The sequence below is a fragment of the Salminus brasiliensis genome, chromosome 19 (assembly GCF_030463535.1).
Source record: "Salminus brasiliensis chromosome 19, fSalBra1.hap2, whole genome shotgun sequence".
In the NCBI taxonomy this organism is placed as follows: domain Eukaryota; kingdom Metazoa; phylum Chordata; class Actinopteri; order Characiformes; family Bryconidae; genus Salminus; species Salminus brasiliensis.
In genome coordinates this window covers 2833392-2858870 of record NC_132896.1, presented here as the reverse complement: position 1 = coordinate 2858870, position 25479 = coordinate 2833392, and the positions used below count along the sequence as shown (strand labels likewise).

At 45.9% G+C, this 25479-nt stretch overlaps 2 protein-coding genes across 2 annotated transcripts in view; both read left to right on the top strand.

Annotated features, from left to right (window-relative positions):
* gins3 (GINS complex subunit 3) lies at nucleotides 1-2701 on the top strand. Its single transcript, XM_072663676.1, has 3 exons — nucleotides 1-239; nucleotides 715-948; nucleotides 2236-2701. The coding sequence occupies exons 1-3, from the start codon at nucleotides 69-71 to the stop codon at nucleotides 2464-2466; spliced, it is 636 nt and encodes a 211-aa protein (XP_072519777.1). The 5' UTR covers nucleotides 1-68; the 3' UTR covers nucleotides 2467-2701.
* Nucleotides 2702-18997: 16296 nt separating this feature from the next.
* The window catches only part of ndrg4 (NDRG family member 4), a 59894-nt gene continuing 53412 nt past the window's right edge, over nucleotides 18998-25479 (top strand). The window contains 2 exon segments of the mRNA XM_072664195.1: nucleotides 18998-19188; nucleotides 22515-22588. Coding sequence (XP_072520296.1) covers nucleotides 22515-22588 — 74 coding nt within the window. The 5' untranslated portion in view covers nucleotides 18998-19188.

Sequence of the window (25479 nt, the reverse complement as noted above, 5' to 3'; positions counted from 1 at the left end):
GTTATGGTTGAAGTCTGGCGCCAATCTGCGTGTTGTGGGCTCTGCGTGTCTGTCTGACCGGCCGCGCCATGGACACCCAGTCGTACATGCCCGTGGCTCCGGGGGTGGGGATGGAGGAGAGCTTCCTCTCGCTGGACGATATCTTGCTGTCGCAGGAGCGCCTGCCCTGCAGGACGGACACCGAGTTTCCCGGACTGGGCTTCCTGGAGAAGAACGCGGAGAGTCGCCACATACCCGAGGTGACCGGAACACACACACACGCACGAGCCCTGTTTGCTACCCTGGGTGTCCAAATATTTATGGACACCCTTGCTAATGAACGCATTATGCTGCTTTATGATACTCCCATTGCTGACACAGATGTGCAAATGCACACACACACACACACACACACACACACACACACACACACACACACAGCTTGTCTAGCCCCCGTAGAGAAGAAGTACTGCCAATAGAATAGGACCCTCTGGAGCAGATCAACATCATGACCCTATTGACACCCATTAATGCTGCCCAATAATGCCAGGTATGGGCTTATAGAGGGGTACAAAGCCCCCCCCAATCATCTAATACTGGTGTGTGGTGGGGTGTGGTGTGGTGGGTGTGGTGTTTTGTATTAACACCCTTTTTTTTGAAGAAGAAATGAATGAGCAGGTGGACAAAAGTATTGGGACATATTGTCTGTGTCTGATGTGTGTTTGTGTGTGTTAGGGCACGAAGATGGAGATGCCGCTGTGGTTGGCTAAGGGCCTGTATGAGAGGAAGCGGCGCGTGATCTCCGTGGAGCTGCCCAAAGTGTACCGCGAGGGCTGGAGGACGGTGTTCGGAGCCGACGCCAACGTGGTGGACCTTCATAAGATGGGCCCGTACTACTACGGCCTGGGCTCACAGATGCTCCACTTCGACAGTCCAGAGAACCTGGAGATCGCGCAGACCGTTCTACAGGTGAGTGCTTACCTTAGAGGAGCCTTTAAGGATCTTTATGATGCAGTGGTGCGACTGAAGGGCAACATCCGGCAGTTTGTGGGGAGCTGAGGTGGTGGTATGGGGCGGCCCCCCCAATGAAAATTTGCTTAGGGCCCCATAACGGCTTGGGACGGCCCTGCATGTATTACTTTAACTAGTGATATATATTTACACTATTTACACTGAGGATGTGTGTGTGTGTGTGTGTGTGTGTGTGTGTGTGTGTGTGTGTGTGTGTGAGGTTCTGAGATCGTGATCGAGTCAAAATGGGTTGTTTACCATTCACTACCAGCAGGGGGTGCTCTCCCCACACGTCCTCCTTTACGCAGCGTTGCCGGGCAGACCGGCCTTGGCGGCTGAGTGGCCGTCACAGCAACAGCTCCCTGTAGGTACCGGCCACTGTGGCGTCCTGCTGCTTTCGTCCCTCGGCTGCCAGAAATACACTTTTGCCTTGTTAAATCCTGCAGTGAGAAACGAGCCTCAATTACTTTCTCTCTCAGCGCTGCTCTCTCTCACAGGCTGTGTTTATCTTTTCTCCACCACAGCTGAAGTGCTGTCCAGCAGCCCAGCTGGACAGTGTGTGTGTGTGTGTGGTGGTCTTAAGATTAGTCTCCATATCTCCAAAGTTCTCCTCTCTCATGGAGTCTAGTGTTATTTAGAGTTCTCCTCAGATCAACACCTGGTTTGGTGGTAAATCAGGGCTTAATGATGGTAAATCAGGTGAGCTGCTGCTGCTGCTGCTGCTGCTGATGGAGGTGAACACATCCTCCACGCTGTGCTGGCTGGACTGGGGGGCGTCCAGGAGAAACCTGGAGGAACCGAGCTCTGTTCTTCAGACTAGCTCACCGACAAGATCTCACTACTTTCTTTCTTCAGAATGAGAAGCTCTTGTTTCTCCTTTTTACTGGATTCATGTTCAGCTGCTTTATCTGTTCTGATGAGATCTGGAGCTTCTACAGTAAAACTCTCTCACTGCTGAGAGACGGGGGGTAGAGGGATGGGGTTAGGAAGCATGCAGTGAATATTGTTCTTGAAAGACATTGAGGAAGAAAAAGGAGTAGAGATGGAAGAATTGATCGGCCAGGGTCGTCCCGATACAGTCCAGTGCTCAGGATCATCGGGGCTAATCGTGGTGACGGCATTTATTAAACATGACAGGCGATGTCTCTCACGTGTCCCGTTCAGGAGTTTGACAGTAGGCACTGCCGTCCCAGATGGGAGCTGTACTGCACGCACTGACCCTGTGTCACCTTCTCTCCTGACCAGACATTCATCGGCCGGTTCCGGCGCACCATGGACTCGTCCCAGAACGCGTACAACGAGGACACGTCGGCACTGGTGGAGCGACTGGACTGCCTGGAGAAGGTGCTGTTCAAAGCCGGCCAGAGCGGCCTCAACGGCTTCCAGCTGTGGGAGAAAGGCCGGGCCGCCCAGCTGACCGCCTCCAGCCTGGTCACCAACTACCGCAAGAGGAAGATCACTGACCTGCAAGCCTGACCGCACGATCACAGAGACACGTATCTGAGAGAGTGAAGGTGTGTGTGTGTGTGTGTGTGTGTGTGTGTGTGTGTGTGTGTGTGTGTGTGTGTGTGTGTGTGTGTGTCTTGATTGTACTTTTGAACTCTTAGGATTATTTTAAAGCCTTTTGTACTCTTTTGTAAGGATGAGTCGCTTCTGATATTGACATTTGTACCAAAATCAGTGAATTAATTAAATATGAATACACACACTCTTTTATTGTTGATATTTATTTATTTATTTATAATGCAGCTCAGCCCGCTGTGCGAACGTCTTAGACCCTCTGAGGAAATGACGAGTAAGGCTGAAGGTTTACTCGACATTTATGATGAATATTGATGAACAGTCCATTGTGACCATTGTGTTTGGGCAGCGTATTCACCGCTTCACCGTTTCCAAAGCCCAGTAAAAGAAGCCCAGTATTTCCAGCTTCCCTCCAGTACAAAACTTAGGAATCCGGGTTTACAGTGAAGTTAATAGATCACAGATAAACCATCCTCATGTTCTGGTCATGGGTCTAGAATGATGGACCGTGTTGTAGGGCTGTAGATGACCGTTCCACAGCCCTACTCTGACTGAGGAACCTGTAGAACGTCAGGAATGACATAATGACAGTGTTATTGTTCTTGATCTATATGATTTTATTTGTTCTTGACCACAAAATACTGGAAATATTAAGTAAAACATCAAAAATGCCCACAATATATATTTTTTTTAGCACTACTGAACACTTAAGAAGCGCCCCCTAATGTTTGGGATGCTGCAGTGGTATGTACAGTAAATTCGTGGGTGGGCCGTTGTTGCATATTTGCATGAAATAATAGTAATAGTCTGTGACACACACACACACACACACACCCCACCAGTTGCACGTGCAAGATTTCTTTAAATAAAAAAAGGGTCTGAACTGAGAATCCCACCGATTTCTTATTATTGTCACCAATTAATGGAGCAAATAATCAGCAGATTAATCGATAATGATGAGATCATCAAAAATAATGATCAGGCATTAAGTAGTTCTTATTTATTCATTTGTTTGTTTATATATTTCTTTTATAATCAAAAGGGAAGCTATTTGAACATAGCCCTCCATTATAGAGTAGCTCCTACAGTCCTGTGCTTCTACTGCCGGCAGCAGGTCCGTCGTTAGTATGTAGGGATGGGGATATATTAGGGATCGTAAGATCGTATCTGTGTAACCATACAGGCCCAGGTCATGGTGCTCTCCCTCCGCCAGGTTCTCCGGATCAGGTGGTATCCTTTTGGGCTGTTGATCGCCTCCACCCTTGCTGTGATGCTAGTTCATTTTTCTCCAGAACGTACCTGGACGTCTTTTTGTTTTTGGGCCAACTACGGGTTCGCAGCTGAAGTAGAGCTTCTGTGTTTGTGTTGATGAAGTCTTCTGCAGGAGCAGCCACTGATAAACCCACACCTGCCTCCTGAAGAGCGTTTCTGACCGGTGTGGTCACTTTCCTTCATTACGGTGAGAATTATTCAGCTCTGTTCAAGCACAATAGTCTCCTAATGGTCTAAATTCACAATTTTGATCTAAGCAACTTTTTTTGGTGACCCTAAAGGTTTGACCTGTGGCTCCTGAGCAATGTTGTCTTGACTCTGGTCCTCATGTTCACAGCAAAAGAGCAAAATCAGACTCTGAAAATATTGCATATATATATAATGTATGTGTGTGTGTGTGTGTGTGTGTGTTTGTATATATATGTATGTATGTATGTATGTATGTATGTATGTATATGTATATATGTATGTACATTATTAAATAGTGGGAAGATGTCAGTGTCCATAACTACAAAAGTAATTAGCATCAATTTAAATAAATGATATATAGAAGGAAAGCAAACATATGAAAGTCTATAAATGATAAAACAGGAACATGTCTAACTTTGAGCGCCCCCTAAAGGACATGCTGTATACAAGCACTTCTGGACAAGCTGAGAGCTGCAGCAGCTTGATCTGAAGGTAGAGAAACATGTGGGCTGAGGCGGCAGAGTAACACTACAACGACTAATCAGAGACTGAGAGCTCTCTGGTGTCGTGCGGTCAGTATTTAGGCAGTGGAGTGGAGCGTCTACCATAATTGAAATTACTAAATGATAGAACTTTTATTTTTGAAACCCTGTGATGAATAAATGATTAAAGGCTGTATTTCAAACATTTCATTTCACAACATGAACAGCTGACACAGCTTACAGTTTGAAGTGTAATTGATAATAGAATTCAATATCCAGCTAATAGATATATAACTCACTCTCGCCCTCTCTCTCTCTTTCCCCAACACACTAATAACAGCTAGGCCCGGTTTCTCAGAGCAAGACTCCTCCTAATCCTGGACTAACAAAAGCTATTAAAGGTTATTCTACACTTCCATAGCTGTTCAGGCCAAGACAAAGCTTAATCCATGTCGAGGAGACCGGCCCATTTTGCATTATATAGGCCTGTAGGCAATAATATTACTTTTGCAAAGACAAATTATATGGGAATTATGATAATAATAATTATAAAAAAAATAATAGTATTAATAATTAACATTATTTAATAGCAGGAAGACATCAGTGTCCATAACTACAAAAATAATTAGCATCAATTCAAATAGATGACATATAGAAGGAATTTAAAACATTTAATTCCACAACATGAACAGCCGACACGGCCAGACACTGCTGTTCTGAGACGGTAATAGAAAATTCAGTGCTGAATCTTGAAGTGTAGCTGATAAAAGAATCTATAATAGAATCCAATATACAGATATAAGCAGGATGTGTGTTCCAAAGTCATAATAATAATACAAATAATAATATATTATAATAACAATAAAACCATGATCTCGATTAGCCTGAACTTGAATAAATTTATACTCTATTATTATAATTATTATAATTAACTCTGTATACTGTAGCCTTATTTGAACCTGTGGTGTTTGGTGGGAAACAGCTCAGTTAAAAGTAAAAGCAACATCAGCACAGTTTTGGACAGTAGGGGGCGCAGTCAGTGTGTTTTTTGAAGGGGGGGGGGTGTTTATGGTGTGTATGACTGTTATTAGCAGAAGAAAGCACAGATTGATTTAAGCACTAAATTACAGGTCCCTGCAAGCAGCACTCGCTCTCTCACTCTCTCACTCTTTCACTCTCTCACTGTCTGTGTTTGTGTTGACCTTTAGGCGATGGCTTGCTGTATGTGAATGTCACCTCTAATAAACACACAGCCAACACTGCGTCACCAGGATTTGTGTGTGTGTGTGTGTGTGCACGTCCAAAAATCTTGTTTGCGTCAGTCAACAAAAGGGTAAATCGCATCTCCTCTCTCTCTCTCTCTCTCTCTCTCTCTCTCTCTCTCTCTCTCTCTCTCTCTCTTCCTGACACACTCTATAGCCGTTAAGTCCAAGACTAGGCTTAATCCATGTCCAGGAGAGCAGCCCATTTTGCATTGAGGTCCTATTTGCATAATATAGGCCTGTAGCCAATAATATGACTGTTGCAACGACACATACTGTAATAACTATGATAAAGAATAATAGTATTAATAATTAACATTATTTAATAGTGGGAAGATGTCAGTGTCCAAAACTACAAAAGTAATTAGCATCAATTTAAATAAATGATATATAGAAGAAAAGCAAACATGAGAAAGTCTATAAATGATAAAACAGGCATAAACATGTCTAACTTTGAGCGCCCCCTAAAGGACATGCTGTATACAAGCACTTCTGGACAAGCTGAGAGCTGCAGAAGCTTGATCTGAAGGTAGAGCAGCATGTGGGCTGAGGCGGCAGAGTAATACTACAGGATTTGACACTAATATGACTCGGATTACGCAGAGCAGTAGCAGTAGAGTGCAGTAGCAGCATTTCCAAGCTCAGAGAGGTAATGCTACGTTTCCATTTACTTCAGAAGTTGGATGTCGGAGCACTGTTTTAAGATATTTACAAAAATCGGTTCGCTGAAGACATCAGAGTTTCGGAGTAAAGTTTCTTTACTGGCGAATTATTTTTAATTATATGAGATAATTTATATTTTTAATATTAATTGTCTTATTAATATTGTAAGATTGCAGATATTCTGCGTAATGCTGCTTTAAAAGCAAAAGGGGAGAAAGAAAAGACAGGTAAAGGTAAACATTAATACCACTGTAGTAATTATAATAATAATTAATAATACTGTAATAAACAGTAATGCAGATAAAGATGATGATGTGTGTATGTGTGTGTGTGTGTGGCTGGAGTCCTAGCTGTCCGCTCATGTGTTAAATGCAGGCCTGCTTGGTGATTGTGGACGATATCGATGTTGGCCTCTGGCGTGGTCACTTCGATCCTGCTGTCAGGGCAGTGCAGACAGGGCTGCCCGGGTTTGGCTGGGGCGAGGGAGATCATAATTGACTTTTAGAGACGACAAGTCCAATCACAGAGATGACTGTTCAGTGTCCCCCTTTCCCTGTTATGTCACCGACTGGCTTCGTGTTTTGGCTTGTCGGGTTGTCTTCTGTATAAGCACCCATTGCCAGTAGAACAGCACCGTGCCTAACGCCAGGTTTGGGCTAGAGGGGTGTTTATAAAGCCCCCCAGCATTGAGGAGCTGTGGATCAGTGGAAGAACTGTGTTCTCTGGAGTGATGGTGGTGGAGTTCCATCCAGTACTTTTGGGATGAGGTGTTGGGGAGTTGGAGATGATGAGGTGGGGTGGTGATCATAGCTCTTGTCGCTGAATGCAATCAAATCCTCACAGTAATGCTACGATCCTCCTAAATTGTAGAAAGCCTTTACTTTGGACAGTAGAGACAGTTACTCCAACAAAAGCAGGAGAAACTCTTTTTAACACTCTTGATTTCAGAAGAAATGAAATGGATTGACGAGCAGGTGTCCCAATACTTTTGTCCATGTCGTGAAAAGGGTCCTCAAGGGTTCCGAAAGTGTGTTTTGCGACAAATGAGGGGTTTAATTGTTATAATGTCTGAGGCCTATGCTTTAAGGATGGCTCTCCTGCTCCCAGAACGGGAGGGATCAGCTCCTCAGCTGGGATCAGGTTTCAGGGATGAAATCTCCATAAATTATGTATCACTCTGGAGCTGCATCAGCGAGCTCAGTGAACAGTGCGCCCGAACCACAAATCAGATAACATCCTCTGTGTTCTGTTATGGCTGAGTCTCTAAGACAGCAACGTTTGTTTCCAACCCAGTTACAGCACAAATACACTCACACTCTTACACACACACACACACACACACGGCCTGGCCTGCATCGCGTCGATCTGCCGCGACGATGAACAGAGCGGTTTGGGCCGTAATGGTGACGACATGCCGTGTTCAGCTGTAATGAGATTAACCATTAGAGGAGAGTTAGACTGTTCATCATCCTGCTCCACCGAGACCAGTCTAAGCTTTTAATTCTGCTCCAATGGCTGAAAGTCAGCTCCGACAGTAATGTATGTACTCTGTGTTTTCACTGGCAGACAAGTAGAATAGGGAAAAGATACCAAAGGTATTTAGCAGCATTTTGTAGAACCGCTTCTAACAGTGATTTGGCCATGAGGGGTCATGTGACTAAACAAACACATTTCAGCAGAGAGAATCTCCAGCCAGGCAACTGCAGAAGCCTCCAGAGGCTTGGCCAAAAATGGTGATAAACATGAGGCCACTGAAGCTGTGTATCACTTTGAAATGTTCTAGGAACATGAGTGCTGGTCATCCATGGTGCTTGAAATTGCTTAAAATTAAAATTTTAGATTTAGGAAACACCAACAGAACACCATCAAACCCTAACAAACACCAACAAAAGACCATCAAACCCTAATGAACACCAACAGAACACCATCAAACCCTAATGAACACCAATAAAACACCAACAGAACACCATCAAACATCAGCAAAACACCATGAAACCGTAACAAACACCAACAAAAGAACATCAGAGCCTTACAAACACTGACAAAACACAATCAAACCTTAACAAACACCAACAAAACAAAACACCATCAAACACCAACAGAACATCAAACCCTAATAAACCCTACCAAACATCAAAACACCATCAAACCATAAACACCACCAAACATCAAAACACCATTAAACATCAGTAAAACACCATCAAACCCTAATAAACACCAACAAACACCAACAGAACACTGTTAAACTCTAACAAACATCTGTAAAACACCAGAAAACAGCAATAAAACTCACAAACACCAACAAATGTCCACAAACATCAACAGTAACACCATCAAATTGAAGGTTTTGTCACTGGTAGTTAAAAAGGCTGTTCATGCTTTCAGCTGTAGACTTCTACGGTAGACCAGAGGAGGACGGGTCGGGTCCCCCTTGTGAGTCTTGGTTTCTCCCAAGGTTTCTTCCTCCAGCTCTGAGGGAGTGTCTCCCTGCCCCTGTTGCCATGGATACACGCTATCCTGATAAACTAGTATTTTAGCTGTAAAATTCCATTTTGAGTTTTTCCCCAATCTGAGACACACTGTATCTTCAGGATGTTTGAGATTCTTTATCTGGAATCGAGCTGAGAGCTGATATAACTGAGCTGAGAGCTGTTGAGGTGACTGATTAGCCGCTTAGTGTCACACCAAAATCCAGTGATCCAGAAACTGGATTCCAGGTCCAGAGTTGAACCCCTCTGGAGTATTAAGTTGGGGCCTGGACCAGAACTGTGCTGCTCAGGTCATCAGATTCAAACCCCTGACTCTGGCCTACAAAGCCAAGACTGGACCAGCCAGCCCCTCTGTACTTGATGGCGATGGTCAAAAGCCGATCTGCACCGAGAGCCCTTCCAGCTTCAAGTACGGCTCGGCTCGACCCGCCATCCTTTAAGATCCACGGAAGACGAGCGTCCAGGCTTTTTACTGTCCTGCACCGAAGTGGAGGAACGAACTTCCCCTGGGTGTCCGAACAGCAGAGTCCAACACTCACTGTCCTCAAACCCAGACTGAAGACCCTCCTCCTCTACTGAGAGTACTGAGTGTGCAGAGTGTAGAGTGTGTGGAGTACTGTGTCTCCAGACTGACCTCTGTATTTAGTAGAGTCTAAGATTAGAGGATCTTCTGGGTTCTAGCTAATACTGTACTAGCTAAGGGTGTTTATTTTCTGAGTGACAGTGAAGCTCTGCTGGAGGTCAGTGTAAATGTAACTGTAAAGCAGAGCTGATGTGTGCGGTTCTGAAGTGTTCAAAGAAACTTTCAAAGAAGCTCCTGAATCCTGAATTCTGGCCATTCTGAGCATTAAATCCCGTCCAGAGGGCAGAACTTAATCAGCTGCAGGAGCTCCTTTCTACAATTTGTGTTCCCGTCCATCTCCACGTCTCCTCTTTCTTCTGTGTCCCAGTTTTTTTCCTGCTTAGCATGGGAGAATGAGCATGAGAACAAGTGTGTGTGTGTGTGTGTGTTAGAGCTGCTGTGTTATGCTGTCGTCCTCCCAAGCCTCTTTTGCTCTCCTTTTATGAAAAGAACAGACAGTCCCGCAGGCAGAGAGAGAGAGAGAGAGAGAGAGAGAGAGAGAGAGAGAGAGGTGTGGATTAACTGGATGTTAGTGAACGCCCCCACACTCCTCTTGAAATTTCTCTCTCTCTCTCTCTCTCTCGCTCTCTCTCGCTCTCTGAGAACCACTTAATCTACGCTACCTGTCCAAAAGTTTGTGGACACCTCTTCTAATAAATGCATTCAGCTACTTTAAGTTGCACCCATTGCTGATACAGATGTGCAAATGCACACACACACACACACACCCATATGCAATCAAATCCTTACAGCAATGCTCCTCTAAAATCTAATAGACAGCCACCTTCTTCTTCTCTGTGTAGAAGTAGGGACAGTCACTCCAACAAAAGCAGGATCAGCTCTTGTTTTAATAGCCTTGATTTCCAAAGAAACAAAGAATGATGAGCAGGTGTCCCAAAACGTTTGTCCAACACTTTTGTGCAACCCTGATTAAACTGAAACAGTGGTTCTGAACTTCTGAACAGCTGTGTATGTGTGTAACGAGGTCACAGTGGTGGGGACAAGTTGTCTGGTCTATGGTCTGGTCTGGTCTGGTGGTCAGTCTTAGTGGTTCTGACCGTGAGCTCCAAGCGCCTGATCCCGAGCAGCTGTCGTAATCCTGCCTTCTGTCACATCAGCTGCTCTTTCAGCTCATCACCCGGCTTTTACATCTTTACTGACTTTATTAAATCTCTCTCTCTCTCTATGTGTAACATGGTGTCGCTCTCCCTGCGTTGCGCTCTCTCGCTCACTCACTCAGTGGACGCTCAGCTGATAGACATGAAGAGCTTCAGTGGACGAGGAAAACAGTCCATAAACGGATCAGAGATGAGACCCACGGGCTCTTATCCATTCTCATCAAAACAGGGGGATGACTCATTGTCTCTCTCTCTCTCTTTCTCTCTTGCTCTCTCTCGCTCACTCTCTCTGTGTGCTCCGCCACCGCAGTGGTGTAATTTTAGCATATCAGTTGGAGTCTAATAAGAGTACGGATGGGTGCTGCTGAATGTGTGTGTGTGTGTGTGTGAGAAAGAGAGAGAGAGAGAGAAAGAGTGTGTGTGTGTGTGTGTGTGTGTGTGTGTGTGTGTTAGCATGCAGGGTGCTGATTGGAGTTAATGGAGCTAATGCTCACCAAGTATTTACATCAGCACTCCCCCGAATCTCCAGTCTGTTCAGACTAAATGGCCCAAAGAACTTTGTCGGTAAATTCGTCGAGGCTGTGATGTCACAACCATGACCACGTTTACATTCAGCCTACAGCAGTCCAGCCCTTTAACATTCCAGTGATTATTCCCTACCAAAAGTGCTCCAAGGAAGGACAACCAGTGAACCGGCAGCAGGGCTTTGGCCACCCAAGGCTCCTCGCTGATGCTCATGTAGGGCCACCCACCTGTCTCTTAAAGGATCTGCCAGATCTTGGTGCCAGAAAACACAGCAGTTCACCTTCAGAGGTCTTGTGAAGTCCATGGCTTAATGGGTCAGAGCTGTTTTGGTGGAGGTTTTAGAGGAACACACACAATATTAGGCATGTGGTTTTAATGTTATGGCTAACCACTGTGTCGCAATTTGTGTATGTGGACATAGCCTTAGTGTTCCTTTAATCAGGCTGCTTGAATTCGGCCCGACAAATCTGACAGATTTTCAGCGGCAGGCCCAAATATGAGTGCTGTAAATGAAGGGAGGGCCCTGCCTTGGGGTATAAAGCCCCCCCCCAGCATTGAGAACTGTGTTCTCTGAAATGATGGTGGTGGAGCTCCATCCAATACATTTGGGATGAGTTTGGGAGTCTGGGATGAGGTGGAGTGGTGATCATCATCATCATCCAACATCCTGACCTCACTAACGCTCTGAATGCAGTCAAATCCTGATGGCAATGCTGCAACATCTAGCAGAAGGCCTTCCTGGACAGTCCCTGTGTGAGTATGTTGGGGGGTCAGTTCGGTCTGAGTCTTAAAGAGTGAGACGGCTTGGAGAAAGAAGCTGCAGCTGCAGTGATGGCTCTGACGCTCCATGACCTTCTACCAGATGGGTGGAGTTGGCTTTGTGGATGCAGCTTGTGGTGTGGAGGTCCTTTATGGAGCAAATATGAGTGGCGTAAATGAGGGGAGGGCCCTGCAGTGTGACATGTGTGATGTGACGTCTGGGATGATGCACGATAGCCCTTACTGCCCCCTTCGTCACACACAGCACTTCTGTAGCCATGATTGACAGTTTGTTGACCCTCCTGCCTACGGACCACAGAGAGTGTAGATTTATGGCCTTCAGGAGGAACATGTAATATACAGGAGGCCCTTTATAGTCCCTCCTCTGTCAACAGAGGGGTATGTGTTGAGTATTGGCTAATGCCTTGAGCGTGTTGAAATGGGAATTTTGACGCCATCACTCTGGCATGGACTCGTCAGCACACCTCAGATAACCTCCGGACCGCCGGACGTGTTTACTTTATCTCGCACCGCCCCACTTTCTGGCAGGGTCCTCCCCAACACCCCACCCAACGCGGGGCCGTTACCGTTCCCTCATCCCCGCTGCCTTCCAAAGAAGGCCTCTGAGGACTGAGTCCTGCTTATCGGCAAGCTAACAAGGACAAATAAGAGACAGTTGAGTCCTGAGCATGAGTGAGATCAGTTATTGTAAACAGAACGGAGCACCTCTGGACTCTGAACACTGCTTTAGATCAGCAGGTGGTCCATGGGTGCTGACAAGACCACCACTGCCATGAGGGATGGCATGAGGTGTGTGTTCTGGAGGGTGTTTTGAGCTAATTTGAGCTGAAAGGATAGGAGGTATTTGGCTAAAGAACGGGTTTTTAAACAAGGCACATGATACAGCAGCCAATCAGAACAGAGGAGGAGGTTCCTGGAGGGCATGGGCTGTTACTGGGGCCCAGGTGGACTTTCCAAAATGGGCCCCATCAGTGCATCCTAATCTCACATGGGTCCCAGTTATTCGCCATGCTCAGTGTACAACCCAGATGTGGACCAATGTTCAACCCCATCCTGGTCCCATCACTGATGCTGGTGGGCATCCATAAGTGGAACATGGAACCCATGGACAAAACTACCCGTACAGGCCCCACGTGGGCATGCTATCTGGGTATGAATGATGATTGTTTTGGGTGCATAAAAACATACAGCTTTGAAGTGTCTACTACAAAAGGTCTTTTGTACACTTCAAAGGATATCAGGTCTCAGGTGCTTGTGAAATACTGTATCAGACCACAGTGATCTCCAACAACCTTGTGATTGATTGACAGGTGGTTAATGTGCAGTGTCACTTTTCAATCCCAGAGCCAGTTATCGGAAATTCACAGGAGGCCTAAAATCAGTCCAGCTGGTTTGCTGGCATGAGGTCAAAGGTGTCAAACGTATTCCCATTAATTCCTCAGGTAGAAGTGAGTGGAGATACGTGGGTTTAAAAGACTTCTATAGAAGCTGAAGCATCAACTGAAGCTTTTTACTCCAGTAAAAGTGTAAAAGTAGTGGTTTCAGAACGACGTCAAGTAGAAAAGTAAAAGTAATGGAAGGAAAACAAAGGCTGAAAGATTAGGCCGCGCCACAGGGGTCTATAGTGCACTACCCCCCCCTCCCCAAAAACCCATTTCTCTAAAAGTCATAATGAGGGGAATGATCTATTAAAATGTTGATGTTAAAAATGTTGGGCTGCACTAGGCTCCTGTTTCAGCTGCAGATCTGCCCATTGAAAATGAAGCATTTCAGTAATATCAGTAATATAATTTGTACTTCATTACTTGACCCCTCTGTTATGGCTGATGGGTGTATCTGCCATTAATGTGAATAACTCTGTGCTTGAAATGTTCGCTGTACGGCTTCTTAATCCCAGTCCTGGACTCTGGGTTTTTATCCCAGCTCTTTCTTGACACACTTAACTGAACTCAAATGCCTTTCATTAGCTGAGTAATCTCTGTAATAGCTGCGAAAACACAAGATTACACCATGCATGGGATTAAAAATCACTGTGCTTAACTGAACAGTGCTTTGGCCATCCATCGGTAAAGGCTGTGGCCTAGTTTTCCTTGCTCTGAAGGCCTAATCAGGACACATCGATCCTCTATGAATCATCATCGCCTGTCAGGAGATTGCCTGGCCGGCCTTCCAGCTCAGAAGGTCAAACCAATGGCAGGTACTAACCAATGTTAGCAATTTAGGAGAGGCAATATTATATAACGTTGCTATTAAAGATGATATTTGCATACATCTCAGTGATCTTGGCTGATCGATTTATTGGAAGGTTTGGTCATTTTAAGCAAACGTCCCATCAGTTCTACGTCCAGTACAGATTCCCTAAAGCTTCAAACAAGCTTCTAGTTCAAGTTTGAGAGCCTTTACTGTTGCCTCAGGAGCCCCTTCAGGACCACGATGCAACACAGAGCAACCCAACACTACATTAAGCACAAATGTGCAAAAACAGAGCAAAGTAAAATATATATGTGTGGTGAGGACAAATGTTTGTGGACACCCCTTCTAATGAATGCATTCAGCTACTTTAGGTTGCACCCATGGGTGCTATATAAAGGGTGCGGGTAGGAGGCATGAGCTAGAGGGGTATAAAGCCCCCCAGCATTACACTGTGGAGCAGTGGAACTCTTGGTGTTCTCTGGAGTGATGGTGGTGGAGCTCCATCCAATACTCATTTCTATGGGATGAGTGCAATCAGACCTGAATGCAGTCAAATCCTGATGGCAATGCTGCAACATCTAGCAGAAGGCCTTGCTGGGCAGTCCCTGTGTGAGTGTGTTGGGGGGTCAGTTCGGTCTGACTCCTAAAGAGTGAGATGGCTTGGAGAAAGTCGCTGCAGTTGCAGTGATGGCTCTGACGCTCCATGACCTTCTACCGGATGGGTGGAGTTGGCTTTGTGGATGCAGCATGTGGGGTGGAGGTCCTTTATGGAGCAGAGAGAGACCCAGGTGATCTTCTCAGCTGTCCCCGCTGTCTGATCTAGGCTCTTGCAATCAGAGACGTCCCAGTTTCCAAACCAGATAGCCATGCAGCTGCTCAGGATGCTCTCCACAGGCTCGGTTCTGCAGTGTGGGGTCCAGCATCCAGTGTCACTGATGCCGATGTTCACGTCAGTTGAACAGGGGTGCTATAAATTAATGTTGGGTGTAAACCTAACCTGATTGAGAAGAGCAGGTCCAGAAGCAGTGAACCTCCCACACTCAATTCAACACTAAAACTCAGAAATGCCAAGAAATGACAGTATTGTTGTGAAATTTGGAGCTGTAAAGTTTACCGTATAAGTGTCTGCCAGTAGACTGCTTCATGGTAATGAGAAAACTGCAGCAAGATGTTCAGACTTTACGTCCTGGGCTTGTTTACTAGTGAGCTGCAAAGCTACAGTAGAGCAGTAGAGCTGCTAAAGAACATGGTGAACTTTTGCCGCTGGATGCAATCAATCAAATCCTCACAGCAATGCTCCTCCAAAACCTTCTTTCCTGGACAGTAGAGACAGGTACTCCAACTACAGCAGGATCAGCTCTTTTAAATACCCTTGATTTCAGAAGAAACACTGAATGAGCAGGTGTCCCAATACTTTTGTCCATTCACTGTGTATATGTGAATGTGTAATAAAGAATAAACTAAATCTGCAGTGGAAGAAGACTGCCTCATACTCCTTATAGCATTGTGCAAAACACGGGATCTGACCATTTCATGCCGATAAATGACGCTTTTGCTGCTCCAAACCTGGCTAGCGCGCCCCCTAGTGGCCAGAACTTCAGTTCTGCTGCACCTCCTCGCAGCAATGCTTCTCCAAAATCTAGTGAAACCCCCAGATTACTCGAACAGCAGCAGGATCAGCTCTTTTTAACACCCTTGATTTCCGAAGGAACAGTGAATGAGCAGGTGTCCCAATACTTTTGTCATTTTATCTCCAGGGCGAACTGCGAAATGCAGCAGCTGCGTGTGAATGATGCAAAGCCTGAACATGACCTGGTTTAGCGTGTGAGGAGGTCTGGGCTGCTCCTGAGCTGCATCTGCATATCAGATGAACCTGTTCGCTATTGGTGGACGTTCTCCTTCAGTGGAGGCTCTCGGGAGACTCACTGCAGATGAGTGTTGTATCTCCATGTGCTGTTTGATCTGTTCCTTCTGTCTGACCATGCGGCGCTGTTTGAAATGGGTCACCACTGAATGCAGAGATAGAGTAGACAGTGCTCACACACACACACACACACACACACACACTCACACACACACAGCCATCAGGGATTACTGTGGGTCTGAAAAAAAACCTTTGTTCTGCTTTAATTGCTGAAGAAGATGGAAGAGGAGAATGCCAGAGGAGCTTTACTAATAGTAATAGCATCACATCGCAGACGAATAAACAGCAGCACTCGCTTCAGACGATACGAGTGTGTGTGTGAGTGTGTGTGTGTGTGTGTGTGTGTGTGTGTGTGTGTGTGAATAAAGAATAATTAAATCTGCAGTGGAAGAAGACTCAGCCCCCTTTAAGGCCTGAGTTAAGTCTAAATATTTAATTTCATCTACAAACATTGTCACACTCATACTCCTTGTAGCATTTGGGTAAAAATAAAAAGGGATCTGACCATTTCATGCCGATAAATGATGCTTTTGCTGCTTCAAACCTGGCTAGTGCGCCCCCTAGTGGTTGAAAATTCAGTTCAGCCTATTACGTAGCAGTGGGCGGCGACTTTCCCAGCGATGACTCTCTCACTAGTCACTGTGGTGACATCTGAAGCCTCTAATAGAAGGTATGCACGTGACCTCACAGGTGGCGGGAGTCATTGTGGCCACGCCCACTGAGCATTAGCGTTAGCATAAACGGAAAAGAGCTGTTGATTCAGCAGGAGCTCAGAGCTTCCTTCCACAGAGTGCTGAAAGCTAAAGAGGAGAGAAGCTAACGGATTTGCTGCGATTCATAGAAACACCTGGAATCCAGGTACCGAAACGTGTGGGAGCTCACTGAGTGGTGAAGTCACGCTCTGAAAACAGGTGGGGAAAATAACGAAGCCCACTGTAGCTGCGAGTTTAGCGACATGCTCAGTTCAATTAAAAGGAAAAGCAAGCAAACCTGGATGAGCCAGTCCACTAACTGAGCCGGAAACCCTCCTGAGACACCTCAAATGAGGTGATTTGAGCCTCAGTTAGCTGGACCCTCCTGGCTACACATCTCTGTGCATGGACCGTTGGTTGTTTGGTAATGTAGATGGATCTCTGGTGGATGGATCTCTGTCGAGTCCAGCTGCCTTTAGCTTGAGCAGATAGTCGCTTGTTTCAGTCCCGGTTTGGCCGCTTTGCTAATAAACGCTTGCCACTCCAGGGGGCGTGTTCCAGCGAGAAAACATAGGGTCAGTGCATACCCTCTATTGGCTGCTTTCTACCCTGAGCTGTGGAGCAGTGGACGAACTGTGTTCTCTGCAGTTATGGATGGTGCTCCATCCAGTACTTTTGGCATGGATGAGGTGAGTTGGTACGATGCAATCGAATCCTCACAGCAATGGCTGGCCAAAATGGCCAAAATCTAGCAGAAAGCCTTCTTCTTCTTCTCTGGACAGTAGACACAGTTACTCCAGCAAAAGCAGGATCAGCTCTTTTTAATGCCCTTGATTCCAGAAGAAACAATGAATGAGTAGGGGTCCCAATACTTTTGTCCATATGGTGTAGCTATGTTACTCTTGTAGGTCCACTGCAAGGCTCTATCTCTATGAGGGGTAAAAATCTGAAATCTGTGATTTGTTTTTGAGGCCTTGATGAGGATCTTTTGTGGTGAAAATGAACATTTGCTGATTAAACCTCGGCTCCAAGGCCACTGCCGAAGCCAGGTGTAATGGAGCCGAGACTGAGGGTAAGATAGAGAGCTTATTCACTCTGTCGCAGTGCTGGATCTGCCTCTAGGTCATACGGTAGCTTTCTCTGTGGCACCTGAGAATATGTAACATAGGTCAGGTAGACCCAAATAGATCTAACCTACAGAACCAACAACCTGCTCCTGCCTTCAGAAAGTGCTTCTCAGAAAATCTGGATAGGTTTAGCATTCGGATCCTATTAAATATACAAATACATAAACATATATGTCCAAATATTTATGGACACCTCTTCTAATGAATGCATCAACTCATCTATCTTAAGTTGCACCTACTACTACACACTACACAGCTTATCTAGTCCCTGTCAAAAGAAGTACTGCCAATAGAATAGGACTCTCTGCAGGAGCAGATCAACAGAAGCATGACCCTATTGGCACCATGCCAAGTGATGCCAGGCGTGGGCTATAGAGGGGTATAAAGCTCCCCAGCATTGAGCTGTGGAGCAGTGGAATGATGGATGGTGGAGCTCCATCCAGTACTTTTGAGATGAGGTGAGGTGGGGTGGTGGTGATCATCATCCTCCAACATCCTGACCTCACTAACAATGCTCTTATCACTGAATGCAATCAAATCCTCACAGCAATGCTCCTCCAAAATGTAGTAGAAAGCCTTCCTCCCTGGACAGTAGAGACAATGATGGAGTACCACCTTCACCGTCATTCCAGAGAATACCCCCCCCCCAGAAATTACACCCCCCCTAGCCCACGCCTGGCATTAGTTGGCATGGTGCCAATAGGTTCATGTTTATTGATCTGCTCCAGAGGGTCCTATTCTATTGGCAGTACTTCTTCTCTACAGGGACTAGACAAGCTGTGTGTGTGCATTTGCACGTCTGTGTCAGACGTGTGTAGAAGGGGTGTCCATAAATATTTGGACGTCTATAGTGTTTCAGCAGAGGTGTTTTTTTCTTTGCTTTACTGCACCTGCTGTTCCGCCACGTCGCCTATTTTTCTCCCCCCTCCTCTCCTCCATTCTCTCTAACTTCTTTTGTCTCTTTCCTTACACTCTCTCTCTCTCACCATCTCTCTCTCTCTCTCTCTCTCTCTCTCTCTCTTTCTGGCTATGCCCTCATGCTGCATCATCCAGGATGACACGTGCTCTCTGTTTATTACTGAGGAGGGAGGGAGGGATGGAGGGAGTGAGCGAGGGAGGGAGGGAGGGAGGGAGGGTGGAACAGAGAAAGAACGGGTTCAGATAGCATATCCCTCATAGGCTAGACAGCATCTCTCCAAAATACACACTCATACACACACCACACACACAGAGACGCGCAGTGAAGGAGGAGAGCAAGATAGGAAGAAGCACCACTAAACACCCTGAAATTCATCCAGCAGCAGCAGCAGCAGCAGCAGCGGACACTCACAGCCTTCAGGTAAGACAGATTTACCCTCAGTTCGTGAAATTCTTCTCTCTGTGTATCTGCATATGTTCTTTATGTGAAGCTTTACAGCAGCCAAGCAGTCAAGTGTGTGTTGTAGGCTTGTGCTGACTCTCTGTGGGTGTGTGTGCAGCGGGCAGCAGATGAAATGCATTGCTATATGTGGTCAGAGTTTGCAGATGACACTGTTGCTGAATATTGCAGATTAGCATATTTCCCATAGATTAAGTTTTAGTTGTACATGAGGATCAAATGAGGTAGCCATAAGGACCTTTACACACACACACACACACACACACACACAGTTAACACTAGGGCTTGGTGGAGTGAGTGTAGTGAGCTCTTGCACTATGCCAGGCCATGCTATACAACACCACAGCAACCTCTGCATTGGCAGGTGGCTGTAGGTCGTCAGGTTGAATTTATTGACCTGCAAAAGAACTGCGGCAGGCCACAGTGGGGGGCTTTGCCTTGCCTTGCCTCGCCTTGCCTCGCCTTGCCTCGCCTTGCCTCGCCTTGCCAAACCCGCAGGCCTATAAACCTGCAATCCTGCGAAACTTCAAGGCTTTCCAGGCTTTCAGGCCGACGCCTGAACAGGTGTCTTTGGCACTTGTTGGATTAACGGCCCCTGCTTGTGTCTGTGCTCCGTATATATTTATAGAGGCTCTGTAATAACTGATAAGAACGGTTCTCGGCCCTGTTCCCTCGCGCTGCCTAATCACTAGTGGCACTTCATACAGTATTTGAGGCTGGGGGCAGCTGGTGGGGAGCCAGGTATTGCAGTTCGTGGAACTTTCCACTTTCCCCTGTGGTTGTGGTTCGAAGGCAGGCTCGTATTAATCACGCCGTCACTTCCAATTGGTTGGAGCTCTCGGAAATTGGATTTTGAGAACAAGCGGCCCCTCCCCGCGCTCGCTTGCTCGCCCACCCGCTGTGAAATATGGGCGAGGAAACAATAACAAAACTGCAGTGACCAGGCCAGCAGCGTCCGCCCCAGCAAAACAGCGCTGCAGCGAGGGCCAGGTTCTGCGGGATTCCTGAGATTTTAACATTTGGACGATGGACAAAAGTATTGGGACACCTACACATTACGTCTACATTTTTTTTTTCTGACGGCTCGTTATAAAGACAGGCATTATTAATAAGGAGCTGGTCCCCCTTTGCTCTAAGCTCTACCAGCAGCAGCAGGTGTGGAGCTCTGCTGCAGTTACTGAGTCAGCTGGAGGCTTTTCTGCACTCTGCTCTGAGCTCAGCACTCGGCCCTGACCCCACTCTGTAACTTTACGTGGTCTGACAGACACTCGGTGGCTGAGCTGCTCTCTGTGAGCTGTTCCTCCTAAACCCTTCCACTGTTCAATAATAACACCACTCACAGCTGATGGAGGAAGATCTAGGAGGGAGGAAATTTCACCAGCTGACTTGTTGTTGTTGGTGCAGCGGTGTCTCCTATTACATACAGAACCACGCTGGAGTTCAGTGAGCTCTTCAGAACCTCCCGTTCTTTCACTGATGTGTGGAAGAAAGGCAGATTGCAGGACTAGGGGCTGGATTTTATACACCTGAGTTCAACGACAAAGAGATGTGTCCCAATACTTTTGTCCCTATAGCATGGCTTACCATGCTAAATATCTATGCACTGATATGCTATCCTATTTCTGCTTAGAACACAGGGGTTTTGAACTGGAGATTAAAGAGTGCAAAATGACACATCCATGTAGTGTATATAGTTGACTGATTTACAGAGGATGTCTCCGGATACATAGAAAAGACCAGATATGCAGAAAAGCACCAACCAATAGAAACAACGAATGAGCAGGTGTCCCAATACCTTTGTCCCTATATATATGTATAGTGTGTATAGTTGACTAATTTACATGCTATGTGCAGAAGTACCCAGACAGCTCTTCTAATGAGGGAGTCCAGATACACAGAAAAGCTCTGACCAAAGAAACAACAAATATCCCAATACTTTTGTCCCTATAGTGCACATAATGAACTTATTTACACAGGATGTGCAAAAGTATCCGGAAAATTAAAAAAAGCCTAGATGTACAGAAAAGCTCTGACCAATACAAACAATGAATGAGCAGGTGTCCCAATACTTTTGTCCTTATAGTGTACATAATATACTGATTTACATGGGATGTGCAAAAGTATCCGGATAAATATAAAAGATCAGATACAAACAATGAATGAGCAGGTGTCCTGATACTTTTGTCCATATAGTGTATATAGTTGACTGATTTACACAGGATGTACACAAGTATCTGGATAGATATAAAAGACCAATACAAACAATGAATAGGCAGGTGTCCTGATACTTTTGTCCATATAGTGTATATAGTTGACTGATTTACACGGGATGTGCAAACGTATGTGGTTACATATTAAAGACCAGATACAGAGAAAAGCTCTGACCAATACAAACAATGCATGTCCCAATACTTTTGTTCCTATAGTGTACATAATATACTGATTTACATAGGATGTGCAAAAGTATCCGGATAGATATTAAAGACCAGATACAAACAATGAATGAGCAGGTGTCCCAATACTTTTGTCCATATAGTGTATATAGTTGACTGATTTACACGGGATGTGCACAAGTATCCGGTTACATATTAAAGACCAGATACACAGAAAAGCTCTGATCAATACAAACAATGCATGTCCCAATACTTTTGTCTCTACAGTGTACATAATATACTGATTTACACGGGATGTGCAAAAGTATCCAGATAGATATTAAAGACCAGATACAAACAATGAATGAGCAGGTGTCCCAATACTTTTGTCCCTGTAGTGTACGTAGTTTACTGATCTACACAGGATGTACAAAAGTATCCGGATACATAGAAAAGACCAGATACAAACAATGAATGAGCAGGTGTCCCAATACTTTTGTCCATATCGTGTAGCTGTCATCTTCAGCTAGAAATCTCTCTGGCTGCGACTGCTCGGATGCAGCTCCCACTCCGGGTTACATAACAATGCAACAGACGTCGCCTTGCCAACTTTTTTTTTTTTCCTTTTTTTCCGCGCCTCAGAGTGATAAATCTGCCGGACTCAAATCCTGCCTGTGAGATCTGGACTGAAGCAAGTCAGGCCCATCTTGTCCGCTCATGTGTACCTTAGCATCACACTGCAGCTTTGCTTTGCCTTTTTCTTCCCTCAGCAGACGACTGTGAAGACACTGTTTCAGAGGATGGGAGGTGTTGTTGCTCACCCTGACGTGGAGAGATGTTGTGGAAACCGTATGCAATGCTCTGTCTGTGTGTCCCTCAGCGCAAACCTCAACCGCTCTTGTTTTGTACTGCTAGATGGGGCCCGGATTGTTCTGGAACTTTCCCTCCAAGACTAGCTGCACGGTTTCGCAGACCCTGCTGCAGACAATGTACGTAGTTCTGTTTGCAACCGTAGCTCGTAGCTTTTATTTATTTATTTATTTATTTAATATTATTTATTTATTTTTATCGTCTCTGGCATTCAGTCCATCCCTTCATTAATTTTTTTTTGTTCGTCTTTTATTCTCGTAAGTTCCATCGGCCCAACAGCTGTAATGTCTGCCCACTCCATGGCCACAGCTTGAATTGTCGACCAATCATAGATCGGTGTTGCATGCAAGCAACCAATCATGACATACATGTTGACTACATGTCCAAATATTTGTGGACACCCCATCTGATCTGCTTTAAGTTGCACCCACGGTATTGCCAGTAGAACAATAGGACTGTCTGGAGCAGATGCCTAATGCCAGGTGTGGGCTTATAGAGGGGTATATATAAAGCCCCCCCAGCACTGAGCTGTGGAGCAGTGGAGGAACTGTGGATGGTGGAGCTCCATCGATACTTTTTTAAGGATATGAGTTAAGGAGTTGATGTGAGGGAGATGAGGTGAGGTGGTGATCATCTGATTGAAATCATCTGTTGCTGAATTCAATCAAATCCTCACAGCAATGCTCTGCTAATACAGACTTTCTCTAGTAGAAAAAGTCTTCCTCTCTGGACAGTAGAGACAGTTGGTCCAACAAAAGCAAGAGAATATAGCCTTGATTTCGGGAAGGAACAATGGACAAGCAAGTGTCCCAATACTTTTGTCAAATGATAAAAGACTGTCGGAGGTGCCGTTACTTCCTGGCCAGGCAATGCTTTAATGATTTGAAGGTTGATTTGATTGGTCCAAATCCTCATCAGGATTTGAAGGAATGACCAACACACTCTGGTCTGCTAGAAACGACACCTGGACAACTCTGTGCTGGAGTTGTTGTTTTGGCAGCGAATCAAAGTGCATTGGCCTACTTGCTGACGGCACACTATCCCTAGCATTAGCGGCGTTGGATTGGATTAGGAAGGAAATGCTAGAACCACTGGCTGACACGTTTCAGACGGTACCCCGTCCTGAGATACAGGAGATACGGCTGCAAGGGTTCCTTTATCTCGACGGCGGGAGCAGTAATTTTATATACGAAGACAAGGGTATTAGATGCGCTGGCTTTTCCTGGAGAGTCCTCTTTTAGGCAGAGACACAAAGTGCTGCAGACTATTAATAAAAGGTAGAGAACTGCATCCATCTGAAGAGGCTTAAAAACGAGCCCGACGCTAAGAGAGATCTCAAGAAAGGGTTGGCGGCAGAAGTGTTAAAAGCTCCTCCCCCGGCTTTGGCATTGGCTAGAGAGTCCTGTTGAGGGCCACACACTGCCTCACCGTCTGCTGGCCTGGCACAGTCCATCAGCCCTGGGCCTTTTGTGGCAGGAATCTAGATGTGGGCCTGGAAGGGCAGCGGATTCCTCCGGAGGCACGGGATGTCTCTGACAGCGGGCCATGAGAGCCAGATAGCCCCGGTAAGCCCACAGGCCGTCACCCAGTACCCCACCGGAGGTGTGAAGTGAGTTGTCTCAGATGTGCAATGTCCCCCTTGAGGTCATGGGTTTGTTTTTGATCAACAACTCTGGCACTCTTTCCCTCCAGGTGTCCAGTTTTGGAATCGAGCTGTGTGTTGGTACAGTTCTAGCAAACCCTTATAAAAAGGGGGGCTTAACAACAGCTCTAGGAAGGGACCACTTTTGGTACCCTAAAGCAAGGACTCTCAAAGGTCCACAAAGTTATCTATCCTACACTATGTGTCCAAAAGTATGTGGACATGCCTTCTAATGAATACTGACATAGTAGAATCAATAGAGTGGGACTCAGATAAACATCATGAAGGCCCCCCCTAGGTATAAGGCCCCCCAGCATTGAGCTGTGGAGCAGTGGAAGATCATGGATGGTGCTCCATCTGATATATGTGAGCTGAGTTGGGGATGAAGTGGGATGGTGATCATCTTGACAACATCTGACCTGACCACACTGACGCTCTTGTTGCCGAATGCAATCAAATCCTCACGGTTCTCCAGAATCTAGTAGAAAACCTTCTTCCCTGAACAGTAGAGACGGTTACTCCAACAAAAGCTGGATCAGCTGAAAAAAAAGTGAATGAAAAGGTGTCCCAATACTTTTGTACCTATAGTGTTTATAGTCTGAGTTGAGTATGGAGCTGAGATGATTGGAGAAGCACTGCTCCAGAGATCTTCTAGAGAACCTTGGAATTGGAGAAGTAGCCTGCAGGGATCTCCACAGGCTCCATATCCACATTTTTACTTGTTATTTATGTGCTGGAACTCTGGACTGTCTGGGCGTCCTTAAGGACTGGGTTGAGAACCACTGTTTTGGAGAACCAAAGGAGCTTATTTTATGGCCTCCCTCTGGCCTCCTTATTTTTTAAGCCTCTACCTTGCTTTCCAGCTACTGCTACTACGCACTACCCCAGCTTTAAACATTTACAGATTCCGGTTTTGCCCCGACAGCATGTTTGACACGGCTCGCTTTTTTCCATTGTTCATTTTAGAGCCACTGCTGCAGCCAAGGCTGGCAAGGCTGTGCTACCCCCATGATTTAGCCAAACAAAGACCCTTCCCTGGTGTGGCATTCAGGCAGCTATGTATGTTCAAAACCACGCACACAGTATGATGTAGAGCCTCCTGGCTACCGTCCTTCTCCTCCACTGTTTATCTGAGCCTGACAGCAAGTGGAGTTCCTAGGGCCGTGCAAATTCTTACGGGATGGGTCTGCCGTACGTGGACAGACTGTCTGTGCTTGTTTGTGTTTGTTGGTCTGTGGAGATTTGTACATCAACTCCGGCAGGCTCATTCTCACGCCCATGTCCTTCATCGTATCCATCACTGATACCTGTGGAATAGGCTGGTCTTCCAGTGGCTTGCGAATGCTGAATGCTGAATGCTGCATGAAA